The sequence below is a fragment of the Indicator indicator genome, chromosome 9 (assembly GCF_027791375.1).
Source record: "Indicator indicator isolate 239-I01 chromosome 9, UM_Iind_1.1, whole genome shotgun sequence".
In the NCBI taxonomy this organism is placed as follows: Eukaryota; Metazoa; Chordata; class Aves; order Piciformes; family Indicatoridae; genus Indicator; species Indicator indicator.
Window position 1 is genome coordinate 7,786,497 of NC_072018.1, and position 18,867 is coordinate 7,805,363.

The window sequence follows — 18,867 nt, forward strand, 5'->3', positions numbered from 1 at the left end:
TGTCGAAGACTCACTCTGAGACATAAACAACCTCTCCTCACCATCCTCCTGCCACTCACCCACCAGCAACTGGCATGTTTACCCTGATATCAACAGTCCACAGCTGCGAAGACAGACTACCACTGTCAAGAACAAACAGATATAAGTATTTCTGGCAAAAGGGGTGGCATTCTCTGCTATAAACCCACAATGTTTTCTGAAGTGCATTAAACACAATGAAAGAAAGGGGGAAAGATCATTGGGCTGCAGCTCAGGGCTTAACTCTGGGTGTGGAGGTAACAGCCTGGGCTGCTCCCCAGATCTGGCTTTCATAGGAAGGGCAGAAAGCCATCTTTGTCCTTATCAAAGCAAGATGCAGCAAAACCAGACTAACTGGGTTAGTTAAAGTCAGCTTTCTCAAATTGCCAAATGACTGTTTCGTGGTTTAGAATATTGTTACTGAAAATACACTGCGGGAAACAAGTCAGTGCTGGGCCTGTTGTTTGACATGATGAAGGGAACCTGGCTCTCAGCAAAAGCCAAAGCAAAACTCCCACCATCCTTGGAGGGCTGTGGTCTCATGTCTCTGTCAGCTATCCCTACATACACTAGTTTCTTGTGTTTGTCTCCACAGGCAGGTAACCATTCAAGGAGTCTCCTTTAGTCTGCCTCAGTTTGGTTTTGCTGTTTTCTTAAAACATTTTAATGACACACAGATTGCTGCCATTATTTCTGAGATGAATGTGACTGCCTTTTCCTTTTATATTGTAACCCTACCTAGCACAGCTGTTCGGCTTCTGCCACTTCATTAGCAATTGTCTTTTTGAAGTAATTTCTACTAAACATTCACAACTACAGCACACAGTTTCTCATACAAACTTCCCCCCCCTGTATTTCATTAATCTTGGAGAATGGAGGTTAACTCAGAGCAGTAATAACAAAAAAATCTTTGTATAATTTCAGTTATGGCATTATCAATATTGGACGTGTTTCAAAACAGGAAAAAGGCACTTGGGATGTATTGCAAGCCACAACCACAGTCAGTGCAGCTCCCCTGAACTAGCAGCACCTTCTATCACAGCATTTCTGATAAAGAACACCAAGCTGGCAATGATTTTTTTTTTCTGTATTTGGAGTTTAAACACAGCAGAAAGGTCTCATTTCCTTATTTCTGGTTTTGTTTTTTTAAAAAACAAATTATTTAGCAGCTGTGATAAATTAAAAAATTAAACATTGTCCTAGGACCAGGACTGGATACAACTTACCTGCCAGAAAAGAAAAAAAAAAATCAAACCCAAACCGAAACCCCCTACATATGGCCAAGCCTTGCCAGAACCACAGGTTGTTGGAGAGCAAGCTCATCACCCCAGCACCTCACTGTTCTGTGTGCACATCACATCTGCTCTTCAGCACTGACTACTGGAGATACAGCAGAGTTCAAGCACTCCAGATTAGGATGTTAGTTTTTGCAAGTTATACTGATATTTGATTTAGGATTCCTCCTGGAAATAATAAGGAATAACACTTTTAATAAGTGTTATGGTGATTAACCATTGTTGGGAGTCTAGTATCTGATCTCCCTTGGTGGGAATGAACCCAGACACAGAGACAGTGGACAACTGGGTGAATGCAGGGAAGGCTGTGGATGTAGTCTACCTGGACTTCAGCAAAGCCTTTGACACCATCTGCCACAAGAAGCTCCTGGCAAAGCTGGCAGCTGGCACTCTGAAATGGGTCAAGAACTGGCTTGGAGGGCCAGGCCCAGAGAGTGGTGGTGAATGGTGCCACCTCCAGTTGGCAGCCAGTCACCAGTGGTGTCCACCAGGGATCAGTGCTGGGCCCCATCCTGTTCAATATCTTTATTGATGATGTAGATGAAGGAATTGAGTCCATCATCAGTAAGTTTGCAGATGACACCAAGTCAGGAGCAGGTGTTGATCTGTTGGAGGGTAGGAGAGGCTGAGGGAGCTGGGGTTGTTTAGCCTGGAGAAGAGGAGGCTCAGGGGAGATCTCATTGCTGTCTACAACGACCTGAGGGGAGGTTGTAGCCAGGTGGGGGATGGTCTTTTCTCCCCGGCAACCAGCAGCAGAACAAGAGGACACAGTCTCAAGTTGTGCAGGGGAGGTATAGGCTGGATATTAGGAGGAAGTTCTTCACAGAGAGAGGGATTGCCCGTTGGAATGGGCTGCCCAGGGAGGTGGTGGAGTCGCCATCACTGGAGACGTTCAAGAGGAGACTGGGTGAGGCATTTAGTGCCATGGTCTGGTTGATTGCTTAGGGCTGGGTGATGTGTTGGACTGGATGAGCTTAGAGGTCTCTTCCAACCTGGTTGATTCTATGATTCTCCACAGTAAAGTAACGGGGTTTTGTAAGTTAACGTAACTCAGAAACTCAGAAACCTAAACCATGTGGAATCCAACTTTGAAAGAGCAAAGGTGCATTTTAATAGATTGCTGTAATTTACAATTACACACTCAGGTTTTCTTCTGCTTAGTTTGACAATTTAATCAAGATTGTTCTCTTAACTAAAAATAGAGCTATGCTGGATCTTAGTGTAAGATCGCCACTGGATCTACCCTTTCTGCACAGTCTCTTTCTAGCAAAGGCCACAAACCCAGAGCACTGATATGTTGTCACTATTTCACTACAATCCTTGACATTTTAGGCTGGCCAATAAATTTATCTACATTTCTGGGATATTAACTCAAGAATTCACAAGTAATCTCTAAAATGTAACCAGTTTCTTTCCTACACGTGCCCTAGAATCACTTCTGTTCAATGGGAATGACACGTAGGTCCATGCAAAGGATTTCAACCTTCTAAAGACACCCAATTTTTGTCATCTAAAGACAAAATATGCAGGATATTGGATGGCTGCTGTGCTAATAACCATACAAAAGAAGATCCACGTTCTGTTCTGAGAGAACAGCCCATAATTCTGTATGCACCACTAGCACAGAAGAGACGTATCAAGGAGGGGCTATGGCACTTGACTCATTCAACTTTGCAGTGCAAGAAATACTTCTCCTTGGAAAGGACGTATCAACAATGCACTGAGATAGAAAAACCTTGCTCAGTCAAGTATAGCTGTGCACCAATCTTTATGCTCAGCAGTATTCCTACACTGCACTTTATTCCAGTGAATCACAAAGGGTTGAAAAATTCATGAAGCAAATCTTTGGCCCACATAAATGCTCTTTTACCCCTGATAAACATTTTGCTCCCACATGCACATGTTAGTGTATCAGCAAGTGTCACCACGCCATCCATTTTGCAAGAAAATCCCTGTGGATAGCTCATTAACACCCCAGGAGGTGAACAATGTCTGAACTCCCCAGCAGCAACAGCTGATAATTCTGTTTATTTAACTAGGATTAGACTGGGAGGAGATGTGATGGAGCTGAGAAAAACAGAGAAAAGCAACTCACACTCAATACAGCTGGGGGGTGGAGGGTGGGTTTGTTATCACTATGCAAATACCACAGAGGATTTACTTTAAAATGAAGCATTCATAGGATTATGCTACTAAGTAGGCATATTTATCACTAAATAGGAAAAGCATTTGGTTTGTTATCGGAAATAGCCTACTGTATTAAAATAAACCCCTATCACACATTTGGATGCTTCTACCTTCCTCTACATCCAGAGCAGACTAAAGCAAAAGAAAACAGCCTCACTTCTGTGGAACCCTTTGGAAAATTAGTAGCACAGATTTAACATGAGTATACTGCTATTATTACATCAGAAACCATTTTCCTGCTGCTTTATAGTTCACATTGACTCTAGTTTCTCTTAGCTACCTTATCTGTAGCTGACTTCTAAATCCCACTTCCACATTCCTAATAAAATATTTTCCTGTGATACTGGTAGTGTCACTTTGCAGGACACTTGAGTCACTCCAAAGCACAGCAGTCCACCTGTCTGCTGTGGGCACTGGTGTGGCTGGGGTGTCCGAGTGGCATACACATGCCTTGGGACGCAAGCAAACAGACCAAAAAGTCACGTTGATGAAACAGATTATTTATGGCAGGGATTGTAATTATTTTCTGATCAAAGTTTTAGCTTAGAGAGCCAGGTTTCTTCTCATCACTTCTCCTTAGACATCCATCCTGGACAGCAGACATGTAGTGATTTACAAATGTTAGGTCAGCATGCAGTTTTACAGCTAAATGTGCTTAGCTGTGAGACTGGGAAAGTGCTAATGTAATACGAAAGATAACAAACTCTGAAGCTGGAAGGATTCTAAAGAAGCTTGAGCAAGCCTAAATAATTTCAGAATTAAAGGAAATTCATTTATGTGACTCCTCTAGATGTCTTGAATTACAAGCTCTGACCAAAGTCAGTTTATACTTATCTAAACCCAATCACAAACTGCTCAGCTCCTGACTTTTGCCTGAGGGTTTCCAGGAAGGGTTTGACACCACAACACATGAGCAGCCCCATCCAACACAGGTGACCAAGACCTCCATCAGCCTCAATTTCTCCTTAGCTATTCAGCACCCTGCAGCCCATTGCCAGTGAAATGATTCTCCCTGCAGAGCTGAGTACAGGAGCCACCTTCCCTTGCTTGTGAAGAAACGGGCATCTCTGCCAGCAATGGTTACTCAGGATCTCAACCTAATCCTTTGCTTACTATTAGTCTCTTTCCATTCCATGAGGATATGCTGAATGAGCCATTTAAATGGAAATGATAACAAATATATCAAACCTTTGCAACTAATTAAAAGGTTGTAATTTTCTCCAACCAGTTATTTACAAGATAAGGGATGCCATGGAAAATCACCAAGTTGGATTCCAATAAAACAGGGAAATTTAAATAATGTCTTCTAAACAACCGCAGAAAAATGTTTCTGCTTTAGCATTTTCACTTGAGCCTGTTGATTCCACATTTGAAGCTTGAGGGTACTGCACTGCCATCAGCTCTCTCTCTGGATGCACAGCTCCACAATACTGCTAAAATATATACTTTAATATTTATGAGATATTTCTAGATGGAGATTACCACTCAGAAGGAAAGACAAGTATGACTCAGTTATTTAGTACCTTTACATCTTCCAAAGAAAAATTTGGAAATTCTTCCCAAACAGAGTGCTCATGAGAGAGGCTGAAAGCAGCATTTCTTATCTTTATGGAAAGCAATATTTTACTTATTACTTTTTGTATTAATATTGCTCTTAGGAACGCTACTCAAGATACAAGACTTTGCTATTTTAGATACTGTACCAACACTGGGAAAAAAAAAGGACTGTACTTTCCCAAATCTTTATCATCTTAGTGTGAGTCAAAAGGTACCATGTGGATATGAACACACCAGGAATGCAAAATAACAAACAGACAACGTAGGATATTGATAGGCAATATTAACATCTTATCATCACAAAAAGCACTTCCAGAATAGCTTTATATTGTCCCAACAATGTTTAAATTTTGTGCCAGCCACTGTAAACCTCACATTTATTGAATTTGAGTGAGCTTGACTGACATTGACAGTGGGTGTGGGGTTTGTGATGGCTGTGGCTGGACACCCTGTCCCACCTGCACTCTCAATCTTGTTAATGTATTTAGTCGTGAAAGCCAGAATAAGGTGTCCATGTCCCATAATACTCATCAGCAACAAAAAAGTTATCAAAAGGCTGCTAACCCTGGACACAGCCTCATCACTGAGATGAGACAGTGACAGCACAAAACTTTGGTACCTGAGGACACAGGTGACAGCTGCCAAACATAAGGCTCCCAGGAAGTGACACCAATCAGCCAAGAGATGCTACTTTAGAACTCAACTCTCCTACTGTGTGCTCTATCCCACAGCACAGAAAGGCAAGAAGAGAATTTAAACCTTCAAGCTGAAACAGCATAGAGGTGATTACAGTCAGCTACACTATGACTGGAACTAGCATTGAACGTCTGCATCAAGCACATGCCCAGTTAAGTGATGAGTCCATGCCCTCCTACTATTTCAATCCTCCACCACTACAGTCTGAAAGCTCACAAGAGTGGTTTATGTGCGGCTTTAAAATAGTTTTGGAGTATTACGTGTTCCTGAGAGCACACAAAGCTCTCTCTTTCAGTTTCTCTCTCTTCTAAATCATACCAAAAGTCATACTAAAGGAGCAAAAGGTGAAGAAAAAAAAATTATATGCAGGTTTATTCAGAAGCATCTTCAGCAGCATTTAAAGCACAGCCTTACTCATACTCCCTGGCATTCTCAGCAACTCGAATAACATGCATTTAATTGAACAGTGTCTATCTTTTCAAATGTAAATGTCAAGTTTTGGGATCAAATTTATAAAATGCCTTTGTGCTTCTTAAAATATAGAATTTCTTGTTACTTTTTATTGTATACTTCACATGAAAGTATACAAACAAAAAGATGTATCTTTTATAAATATAACAAAGAAAACCATAAAACAAAGAGCACAGACAGCTAACTGAAACCATCAGCAAGCAGAAACAAAATAATTACATTTTCCTGGCAATGATTCCTAGTGAAAGCCTTGGACAGAACCCTGTGCTTTTTAACATGACCTATCTAGACAGAGCTAAGTTATGTATTGTATGATGATCTTCTGAAAAGGCCTCAGTTCCCTAAGGATTGGAGGGTTGTAAATAAAATCACCTTCAGCAATGTGGGGCATTCTGGTGGTGCACTGGGATGCTGATCATCTTGGAGGTGGCCTCAGCCTCAGGCATGAGCAGTCAAGTGAGCCACAGGTCACAAGGGGTGAGGAATCCCTGCAGGTTTCAGAGCACAGGTGCAAAGCACTTGTGCTCATCCAGTGTGCTAAGCAAGCCACTGTGTTTGAGACTTGTGACTCACCGAAGCAGAAAGAAAACAGCTACTGTGCCTGCTACTTAATGTCCCAGGCTTTGTTTGCATTTTCAGGAAGCTTTGCTTTGCTGCCAGAATAGCATGAATAATGCCCCTGATTGTGACATTTCTCTAGGTGATGAAGAAGTGAAGATCTGTCTTGCATGCTTCCCTGATAGCAACACCAACAGCTTTATCTTTGGAGATGATAATCTTCCCCCGAAAAGTTAACTTTCATTGGGTTTAAAAAAAACCAAGCCAACTCAGAAGTATCCTAGCCATACAGAAACTTGCCTTCATCCCTGAAGATGCAACAGGATGTTACTGTGGGCAGTGGAGAGACCTTTTCTGAAAACAGTCTGCAAGAGCCTGTGCAGCCTGGGGGAGAGAGGGGAATGCCAAGCTGAAGGGAAGTGGGTAGAGAGGGGCAGAGCAAGGCTCACTGGCCCCCCAAGGAGGATCCAAGGCCAAACTCACAGTGATGACAGCTCCCATCCTCTTTGCAGCATTTCAAGTACTTCCACTTATCCATCCTTACAACTGTGACTGCACAAACACTGGTCAAATAGCATCCAAATAAGTTAATCTTAATACTGTTTATTAAAGTAAAACTCATCCTGGATAAATGGTTGTCATTTAATCATTATTATGAAAAAAAAAAATCAGTCATGCAGAAGAACAAACAAATTGGAGGGGATGTTGGTTATGTCACTGTTATCCCTAAGGTGAGTGGGAAGAAGGTAAGCTGTGTGCAGATTCCAGTTTTATTACTTTTTGGCAGAAACAGAACACTGCTTAGGCATAATTTACATGAGTTACTAATTTAGCACCAAGGTTGCTGAAGGAAAAGCAATGTGCATATATCAGTAGATAAAAATAACAGCTATAGCAGCATTTGAGACAGGCAGAGCAACAGAAGTCAGTGCTGCAAAGGGCAGGCTTGTAGCTTTCCTGTGTGATCCATATAGGCACCATTCCAGGGGAGTTTCTGAGCAGATAAAAAGAAAATAAAAATCTATCTGCCACTCCCACACGCAATATAATCAGGATGGTTACTAAACACAACATAATTGTCCCAGTCCAGACTTTATCATAAAGAAATTAATAACTGCTTGGCTTTCAAGTATTGCAGAAATGTCAGAGGCCTCTTCTGTTTTCCTGATAAAAGATAAACGATCAACCTGATCACAGAAATCATGGGTTGCCAGCAAAAAAATGTAACTTCAGCTAACAAAGAAATCAAGTGACTGAATTAAGTTTATTTTGACATACTCTTATCACTGGACTCTTAAATTACAAGTTAGAGCCTTATTCTGGGGAAAATAAACCAAAACATTATTATTTATTTGTGTATGTGTGCTTTGAGAGGGTTCCAAAAAGGTTCTTTACCTTCATTTGTAAATTCAGGCAGTAAGTTAGCAAATGAAGAAATGAGCTGGATAATATTAATAACATAACAGACAGCAGTCTTATTTTCTGTTGCTCTGCATAAATGTTACCCACATGTCAGTGAAGTTCTGAGTCCAAGTCAGCACAGTGGAGTACAGAAGCAGACACAGAAGACTGCAGCACTGATAGCTCTGGTAAGTCAACCACACTTCTGCATTTGCATTTCTCCAAAAAACACCAGATTTTCAAAGAAATAATTATTTAGGCTTTCCTCGTCAGTTTGCCTTTTAGTTTTTGAGCCTGTCTGGTTCATGAAATGGTGAATTTTCTCTACGGATGTGTTAGAAATCAGCAAACCCTCCACAGTGAGCAAGAAGCATGGAGTTTTAGATTACAGCCGAGATAGTCCTGAAATTGTCTCACTCTGCTTGAGCATTTTAAATAAATAAATAACTAAAATTAAATACTGAGAGGCTGGAGAAGATATTAATAGTAGTTGAGGTCTTGGCAAATTTCTCACATTAAAAAAAAAAAAACAAAACCTTAATTCTTTTTCTCTGTAGAGATTTGTTGTTAAAGTGATAAAATTTGGGGCAAGGGAGCAGAGAGTGTTTTTAAAATTGGGGACTATACTCTGTAAACATTTTGGCATTAGAGTAGTCCATCATTCATAATTTCATCTCCTACAGGTTCCATAGCATATGTCATTTCAAGAAATTCACTTCCTGCTGAATGATTTATGGTGTCTTTGAGGGAAAACAGACTGATCAAACACATCAAAAGTTTTCAGTATGAACACTTGCCATGGGGTTATTTCCTTATTCCTGCCAACTCATCCCGATCCTTCTTCTTGCTACTAAAAAAAAACACAGTTGCATTAAGATTTGAGTTTCCATAGAAACTGTTAGCTAAAGTAAATACAAGATGATAAAAAGCGTGACTTCCCCAGTCCTACAAGCATGCTAGCAGCTGCCAAATTTTCACCACCTAACCTTTCACCAGTATTTACTGCTGCATGACATTTTTAGCTATGTCTCCCCACAGACACTCTTTGAGTGGCATTTCCACACTTCACAGAAGGGATGTAAATATTCAGAGCTATTTCTGTGCCTCATTGTACAAAAGTGTATTATTCTCTTCACTGCACGTTGTGTTATTTTGCAGACCTCTTCACTCAACTTTACAAGGGAAAAGACATCTATTTGTTAGTCTGCACATCAAAACAAAACTCAAGAGAGTGCTACAAAGTAATGCACAAATAAAAGGGACCAATAATTATTTCATTGCAACTAAGCATTTCCACATTTCTTCAGCTTTTCAAAAGACAAACATAAGCCCTGAGCAACCTGAGGCGGTGATACCAGACAACAGCTCCGAGTGTCTGAAAGCTGTGAGAAAAGGCATGTCAAACTTCCAAAAGCCTGTGATGAATTTATATGCAGTCACACCTTCTGAAGGAAAAAAATGAACTCCATATTAATTTCCTGTTCTCAAAATTTCTCCTGTTCTCTTCCTAAATGATTCTAATTCTTACGAAAAAGGGAAAATCCTGGTAATCATAATTCCTTCACTTCTGTAAAAAAGTACTTTGAATTCAGACATTTTCCTAGCGTACACAATTGAAAACTCTTTTCTTGTTTTCCTCAGAACATTACTTTAATTTTTCTTCTCATTTTGAGTTCTGTTGCAACACTCTGCACTGCCTGAGACTTGCCCTTATTCTTTGAAAGGTTTTGCATGTATACTGCATTGAGATGGAAAACTCTCTTATTTCTGAAAATAGCAGCTGAGGACAGGAGGACTCATCTCATGAGCTCATGAACAATGTAAAGAGGTTGTAAATGCCCCATCCTTGGAAATACTCAGGATGTGATTGGACAGGGTTCTGAGCAATATGGTCTAGTTGAAGATATCCCTGCTCACTGTAGAGGACATTTGACTAGAGAACTTTGTACAGTCACTTCCAACCCAAACCATTCTATGATTCTATAAATTTATGTATCCTGGTTTTGGAGTCTACTGTTACTTTATTTTTTAAACACACATTATGGCCTAGGGAGTAATACCAAACATTTACCTACCTAATACTACCTTTCTGCAGAGCACAAACTATGCCAACTTAGCCAAAGCGTTACAAAAGACAATCTATAGCTGGAACTTAAGTACTGGAGCAAAACGTTCACACATTTGGCTGTTTATCCTTCATCAAAACTCCAGAATGAAAAAGCATTGGTTTCCTTTTATGATAATGCCTAGAAGATGCAACAACAACCATACATATATACATGTACATACGGAAAGTGAATGTAACGCAACAAGGCTAAAAGAGAAACTATCTGTAAAACCCTTTGTGTTTCCCTCTTGTTTTAAGAAGTTAATACTGATGGTCAGGAAAAAGGTTCACTGAATACAGCATGAGAACAGACTCTGTTTCTAGATATCAAAAAGATCAAGAGTTTTACAGATTAATTAAACTACCAAAGAAACATCCTTGCTGGTGGATATGGCACCATATGGGGAAGAAGGCTGTATTCCAGATGGTGATGGGGACAAAATAAGTTTTTGGTAACTATGACTGCTTGTAGTCCTCTAAAATCATTACTTGCTGATGGCCTTCTGTAGCAACACTCCCAACAGATACTGGTAGCTGTGGTGGTATTGTGGTGTCATTAATGGCTCTGAAATTTAGTTTACTATTGAAATAAAAATTGATTCATTTTTTTAATATCATAGAAAAGACAAGACTTATTAAAGATCACCTTATAATTTCTATCAAAGGAAGTAGTAGAGCAGAAATATACTAAATGAAGCTTAAAGATTCCCATGAAGTTAAGTTTTTTATGACAAGTCACAGACGAAATCCACTATCAGATTTCTGAAAATAGTTTTACAAATTTGCATAAACTGGCATAAGTCCCCTAATGTAGTATAAAAATTGTCTAAGACTACGGCATGGGGAGGAGTGGTGGTGGAATACAAGGGAAAAATCATTACATGTCTTGGCTCACAGTGCAGTACACATCAATGCACAATAGCAAGTTGTTTCCACCTAGCAAGGCTAGGGAAGCAATTTCCCTAGTCAGTGCTGATCCCACCAGATCACAAGAGATTAACTGCTGGGATAACTAATAAACTCATATTAAGTGATATCATAGCATTAAGAAGTATTTAGTGCTGAGGCAGCTAAATTCTGTTCCATCTCTGCAGCTTAAGCCATAGGCTGTAATACATACAAGGGCAATCTGCTGGATACAGCTCAGCATCACACTTGTACTGTGCAACAAGAAGCTTGTGAATGACTACTCTGCATGCTACATGAAGTTTGCTTTGCCACACAGGAACTACCCTCACCATAGTTCATTCTTTATGCTTTCCTGAGTGCAAAAGTTGCTCCCATCTGGAGAAAGACATGGAAAAGAACCTCTAAAAAGCTGATAACTTTGGCAAGTATCACGCCACAGTGAAGCTCTCTTAGGCAAGTATATCAAGGTTTTCTCTAGAAACCTTCATGCAATCACAAGCTGCTGCTTCTTGACTTAGAGCCAAGTCTTCCTGCAGCTGTGTCAGTTTCAGATCTGCTGTGGATGTGACACAAACAGGGCTTCTGCAAGGCTCACTCACTTACAGTAAACATTTCTTTGCTGAGCCCCACAACATGGATCAAAGCAAAGCTGACATGACTGGCCCCAAAAATGAGTGTTTTGTTTCATGCTGTTTGCAAGATCCCATGAACGGTCAACCCAGGTGCTGTTTTCATTCTGCCCACACACAAATCAATAACAAAAAGCAAACTCATTCACACAGGTGGTATATTTCACCACCCTAAAAGTCAGGATTTTCTCATACCCTTCATTTAATGCCATTGCTGTCAAATCCATTACATCTTGTAACAAAAACAGCCTTTATGTAACCTAATAAATAAAAGTCACCGAGGCAACAGCTATGCATATATTTCAGTTAAAAACATTTTGTTAGAAGAACATGAATGTCCTCTGTAAAGCGGGTAGCATTTTAAAATAATGTTCTAGCCATTGTTAATACTTTATTGCTATTCATCACAGAACCATTAATCATGGTGAACTCATTTGGTATTAATGCGGATGTCAAAGTACTTCTGTTGCATTTCAATTATAACTCAGCCTTTAAAAAGCTGCCAGCACTACATGGAAAGCTTTGAAAACCAAATTTGAATAGTCTGCTGAGAGATAACTACAATTGCATTCTGGTGCAGAGAAAAAACCTTTTCCATCCCTAACCCTTGAGGGGTTGTGGAGCCCTGTGTCCTGACTCAGGGCTGGGTGCAAGGAAGAGAGAGCCCAGTGAGAAGCATCCAGACCCAGCTGAGATGAAGGTAGGGAAGCATTCCTCTAGGCTGCCTCAACCCCACCACTTCAACTGCATCTAAGTGGCAGTGAGGTTGTACTTTCAGGCCTCTAAGGAGATCTCCTATTTTCCCCATGGCTCCTGTGATTCCCTGAGGCACTATCTTTCTCCCAGAGCCAAATGCTTTGGTCTTTTTTATCTGATGTGTAGTGTCCGTCCAAACAAAAATAACAGAAAGAACACAGATCTACAACACACTGTCTTTAAAGACAGCAAAGGAGTATGCAATACATCAGAGCAGACCTAGGGGCGCTGGTATCCTCACCTCTCTGATGACAGTTCAAGAAAAGCACCTCTTTCCAGCCTCAAGAGACATAGGCAGCACAAAACGCAGCATGGGCCTAGCAACTATCAGGTCCTTGCCATCAGGGAAGACAAATTAAGATTTCTGTTCCCTTCCTGCCAACCAAGCATTTTAAATCCAGAGTCAAATGACGAGGGCTCAACAATCATAGCAATTCTCATCAGAAATAGTGTAAAAGGGAGAAAAGACAAAATACTTCTTACTAGCTCGGGGAATTTATTTATTCTTCCATATAATTCCCATTCTATTTTATCTAGGTCATCAATGTAACATGTCAGCACGCCGCAAAAATTCCTACCTTTGGAGCTCTGGCATGTTTTCCACACCTGGCATCTTTGACAAGGCTGATATCTAGCAGCTCAGTCTCCTAGAAGGAAAAAGTGCAATACCAGTAAGCATTATATTAGTCACAAAGTTATGTTAACAGTGCCCCACTTCCCACATCTGCCAGGGGCTTGCCTGTCTGCAATGATGCCTGTCCAACCTGAGTGCTCTGTTGCACTTCAACTATTCTAATAGCAATGCTAACACACATAACTTGGTTTCCTTCAAAATGTGCAGGTCTCTTATGATATACAGAATATATAGAAGCCATGAGTCAAGCTTATTTCCTGAATCACTAAATACCAGCTGCTGTGCTTTATTTTTTCTTTTTAATACAATTTTAGCATTTTTATGCTAGTTACAATGTGAAAAGGCAATGTTATCAACAGAAAAAAAAACTAGTTTATTATTGCCAGAACATTTTGAAAAGCACACAGAAAACCCAAGAATTGTTTTATCTACAGTGACAACAGGTTCCAGCAATTTTGGTGACTATTGTTCAACAAAGAACATGTACTTTTGACAAGGATTTCGTAGTTCATTCGTTACTCTTGAGTTGTGGGTTATACAATGCGTGCTGCACTTGTAACAAAACCAGCACATGAAGACAGTTTCTGTTAGGTAAGTTCCTGTCCTCCCCTACACACATGTAACATCAAGAATCTCCCTCCACTGATAACCTCTTGGGTCTCCACCTTGCCTGCCATCCCTATCAGCATGGGAATTATTAGGGCTAAGATGAGCCCGTGGTGCCTGGGGTATGCCACCCTGTGGCACCCCTCCAGTATCAGCAAGGAGCGGTCACCTCTCCACACACCCAGCAAATGATAGCCCTTAGCCAGCATCGTTTTTCCCAATCCTGCAAAAGGGTATTTTTGGGTGTTGCTATGTTGGGTCATTCTTGAATGCTTTAACGTTTACAAGCATGGAGCATGAGGAAAGAGGAAGGATGCAGGGGACTGGGGCAGTGCAATTGTCAGCTGCCACCTCTCCCGTAAGCATGCACATCCCCATGGCATCGTGTGTGCTTTGCCAGGAGCAACACCAACTGCTCTGCGAGACACAGCAAGAACATCTGACCTGATTTAGCATTGCTTGACATTCCTAGAGCACATCGTAATAGTGTCCGCCTCATTTACACTAGCTTTTGGACCAACAGCCCATGTAAGCATAGCTCAATTACATTCTAAATATAGTCTGAAAGTAATTCAACAGCAGTGTGACCACACTGCAATTAGAGCTACACCCATTCTATGCATTTCAGCCTTCCAGCAGTAATTGCAAATGCTCTGAGAAGAATTTGAAATCTTTGTGCTGGACAAAGCCACTACTGAGCTTTTTAATACCTAGACAAAAAGCAAGAAACCTTTTTTTTTATGGTTATTCTGCCATGAGTCACTTTTAATTTTAAAGAACCTACTCTCCCACAGCTCTTGAAGACTTTTCTTGTCTACTAACACATAACCTTTGCCACCAAATTTTCATGTGACTGTACATTCATCACATCACCCTGTCCCCCATATCAGTCCCAAGTCTCTTTGGTTGAACTTGCCTAAGTATTTTTTTTTAATTTCTTCACCTAGCCTGTTTAGAGGAAATGTGCACTGTTGAGGTCATTATTTTCCCCTTATTTGCCTGAAGAGGACAAGGATTCCAAAACTTGAAGGGATTAGGAAAGATGCATAGGCAAGGTCATAAAGGGTGGTATTTTGCAAACCTCCTTAAGAAATAACCCAAACTGCACCAATACACCAGGCATATGGGCACAAGCAGTCTTCTGACAGTGCTGCAGCTTCTCACATGGATGGCTGATTGCCCACTCATAAAATCTTGTCTACAGCTGTCTGTGTTGCAGCTCAGGAGCACCTGATGGTTTGTGAATCAACTGTTCAGGTCCAGTTTGAAATTGTTCTTGCTTCTAGATATAAACTACACTGATCCACATCCTGCCTGACATGAGCACAACCAATGCCAGGAGTTAAGGCATAGCTCAATACTCTGAGTGCAGCAAAGCTCTTAATGCATCAAAGCCTGGGTAATCTATAACTATTCAATGAGACAGCTGCATAAGGAATTCCCAAAAAATGTAGAGAACAGTGAGCACTAGCTTTCCATCTCTCAATGTGATTGGTATCCAGGCCTGGATGGGGCCAGTTCCACACCAAAAGGAAACGACTGCAATGGTGAAAAAGCACTGCTGATCTGTTCCTGGGTTCTACAATAACATTCCTACATTCATAGAATCATAGAATCATAGAATCAAGAAGGTTGGAAGAGACCTCAAAGATCATCGAGTCCAACCTGTCACCCTAAACCTCATGACTATCTAAACCATGGCACCAAGTGCCACGTCCAGTCCCCTCTTGAACACCTCCAGGGATGGTGACTCCACCACCTCCCTGGGCAGCACATTCCAATGGCCAACCACTCTTTCTATGAAGAACTTTCTCCTCACCTCCAGCCTAAACCTCCCCTGGCGCAGCTTGAGACTGTGTCCTCTTGTTCTGCTGCTGGTTGCCTGGGAGAAGAGACCAACCCCCTCCTGGCTACAACCTCCCTTCAGGTAGTTGTAGACAGCAAAGAGGTCTCCCCTGAGCCTCCTCTTCTCCAGGCTAAACAGTCCCAGCTCCCTCAGCCTCTCCTCATAGGGCTTGTGCTCAAGGCCTCTCACCAGCCTCGTTGTATCATTCCTCTCTCTGGAATTTATATCTCAAGTCTCAGTGATGCTGGAGTAGTGCAAAAAAGTCTCCACATATTTTAATTCTTCTGCAATCCAGTCCATTCTGCATCTGCACCCAAAAGTGCTTGTGCAGATGCTACAAATTGTCAATTAAAACAGGATATACACAATCAAGAGAAAAGAGAAAAGGCATCATTATGAAATAACTATGTATGACGGTATGGTTGCAGGTATAACTTCAAATAAAAGAGGAAAATGACACACCTGAGGGCTTACCTGTGAGTTAACGCATATGGTCATTTAGTTCCTGCAGAAGCGGAAATAATGAAGCATAGCAGAGCTACATTTGGATTGATCATACCCTGAGCAAGAACCAAGGCAGGAAACAGAAGAGTCATGACATAATTACAAGGAAGAGACCAGACAACACCATGCAAAAGACAAGAAACTGAAAAGAAAACGAGGGCTGAGAGCCAGCATATTCACAGAGAATCAAGCATAGGGAAGCCAAGGCAGGGAAGAGACAGGACAAAAGTCCATCAGCACAAACCACACAGAGCAAACAATGCAGAGTGAAGAACAGAGATGACAGCACTTCAGATATGACCCATGTGGTCCAGAAGGGCAGACATACCCAGGTGTGCTGGTTCTGGACAAGAACGTGGCCTTTGAGGTAAAAGACCACAGGTTATATTTACCACAACAAATAATACTGACACCTGAAGTGATATCTGGCCTACCGTGAAATGTTCTGAGAAGCATATGCAGAGCGTGGCATTAAATAAGATTTGGGTACTGAAAGGACTAACAAGCACTAAAAATAAGGGCTTTAACTGCAAACACATGAGAGAAATGAGAGATGCTGAAGAAAAGAGGATCTTAAACAAAGACACTGAGCCACACACAGAGATAAGTTCAGAAGGTTTTTTAGTTGGATTAGTCTAGTATTTTAATTTTTTTTTTGCAAAAAAACCAGAAGAAAACAAAATCCCAAATCTAATTATTTAATTACAGAAATGCATCTAACATAAAAAGACCCTTTAAATGGAGTAGCACACATTAAAGAGACACAGAAAAGAAAAAAATGACCAGTGCCCCAAAGGACAGTACAAGGAACCTGAAGAATTGCTGCTCAGGTCTGCGTTCTTCTGAATAGAAGAGGATGAGGAGATAAAGGATTGGTTTAGATTTTTGACTACTATTTTCAATCCACTTAAATGGCACTAAGCCACTTGCAGAATTTGTGACAGCATGAGGACTTAAGAACTAGCAAGGACAGACTAAGAAGAATAGAGGAATTTTGTGTGGCTACTTTGCAAAGATCAGCTGGCATGCCTGATCATCCACCTTATGGCCTTGCTGCACTGTTACCTCTCTGACATGAAACACAGGTTTTATAATTCTATCCCTATAATCCTTTACATACATCTTCATTAGTTATGTGCCCCTCTCTTCTGCCCTGTCAATTGGTCCTCTGTGGAGGAAACAAAAACGCTCAGCAAAAAGGTGATTAGAAATAAAGCTGTGTGAAGACTGGAATGCTTGCATCTCACCTGGGGCTGTTGAGTCTGGAAAAGAGAAGACTGAGAGTTCTCATTAACATTTATAAGTATCTGAAGAGTGGGTGTCAAGAAGGGGCCAGTCTCTTTTCAACAGTGTCCTGTGATAGGACCAGGGGCAACAAGACATAAACTGAGGCAAGTTCCCCCTCAACATGAGGAAAAATGTCTTTACTGTGAGGGTGCCAGAGCCCTGGAACAGGCTGTCCAGAGAGGTTGTAGAGTCTCCTTCTCTAGAGACTTTCAAGACCTGATCCTGTGTGACCTGCCCCTAGTGATCATTCTTTGGCAGAAGGGGTAGAATCAATCTTCAGAGGTCCTTTCCAACCCCTCCCAATCTATGACTCTATGATCCCTATTTGACAAGACCATCTAATTTGGGGGGATTCTCTCCTAGGTGGCAATTATAGAAGCCACAGAAAGATAAAACCCAAAATCTCAGCCACCCCCTATCAGAAAGGAAGGCTCCATATTTTCTAAGTTTCTCTCATATATATGTTCAGGTCTGCAGAAGCAACAGCCTGATAAGTGCTGTAGCCTACGCTCTAAATTAGTAGACAAGAGCAGGATATTCATTCACCTAAGTGCCTCTGTAGGCAGCATTCAGTGGGGCTTGGATAAATCAGAATTCCTAATGTGCCATTTCTTAGAAGTGTTTTGATTCAAAAATACCAAACCTCCTGGAATTCCCTGACCCCTGGGTACTTGCTTTCATCTTTCAAATAACTAATTAAGAGGACAGAGAGCAACTTCCTCCCAAATGAGAGAAAAGAAAATTTCCTGTATCCCTATTGCAAAATGTGGGCAGACTGTTGTAAAGGAAAACACACTTAAGTACTGGCCAGAGAAATGCCCTGTTTCCTGTGCAGGAAAACAGCCCAAGCTCTCCTCTGCTTAAGTCAACAGGAGTTTCTCTACTGACTTCCTCCATGCAGGCCTGGAAACTGCACTCTGTGCTGCATAAGGCACAAAAGCCAGAGGAACTCCAGTTCCCCAGGAGGAAAAAAAAAACCCACAACCAACCAACCAACCAAATGAAAAGCTCGGCAAGTTCAACTTCTCCCTGTTTAGAGACCTCCAGCCACTGCTGTTGGGCCTTATTAATCTTCAGTAGGGTAATATCTCTTAATGCAAGCGGTAGCTCCCTCCACTAATCTATAATACAGAAATTCCAGAAAATTGAATTATTAATCCTACCATGTTTTTTTTTCAATTAGCAGCTGAGACGGAGATGCATTCATATAGGGCTAGATTGTGCAATCTCACTTTTATGGGTGAGCACACTCAAAAAAGCAATAGATTGTGCAACCCTCAGAACACTTATAATTAGGCCTATCTGAATCTAATATAGTAACACCGATTTATACCAGCTGAGGATTTGGTTCACTCCTATTTTAAACTGCCCAAAATGATGCCAAGTGAATCACAGTGTCTTGGGAT

The 18,867-nt window shown here is 41.1% G+C and overlaps 1 protein-coding gene across 1 annotated transcript in view; it reads right to left on the reverse strand.

Annotated features, from left to right (window-relative positions):
* The window catches only part of PLCB1 (phospholipase C beta 1), a 413,212-nt gene that overhangs the window by 288,355 nt on the left and 105,990 nt on the right, over positions 1 to 18,867 (reverse strand). Inside the window, exon 3 of the mRNA XM_054383799.1 lies at positions 13,163 to 13,231. Coding sequence (XP_054239774.1) covers positions 13,163 to 13,231 — 69 coding nt within the window. The remainder of the gene's footprint in view (positions 1 to 13,162; positions 13,232 to 18,867) is intronic.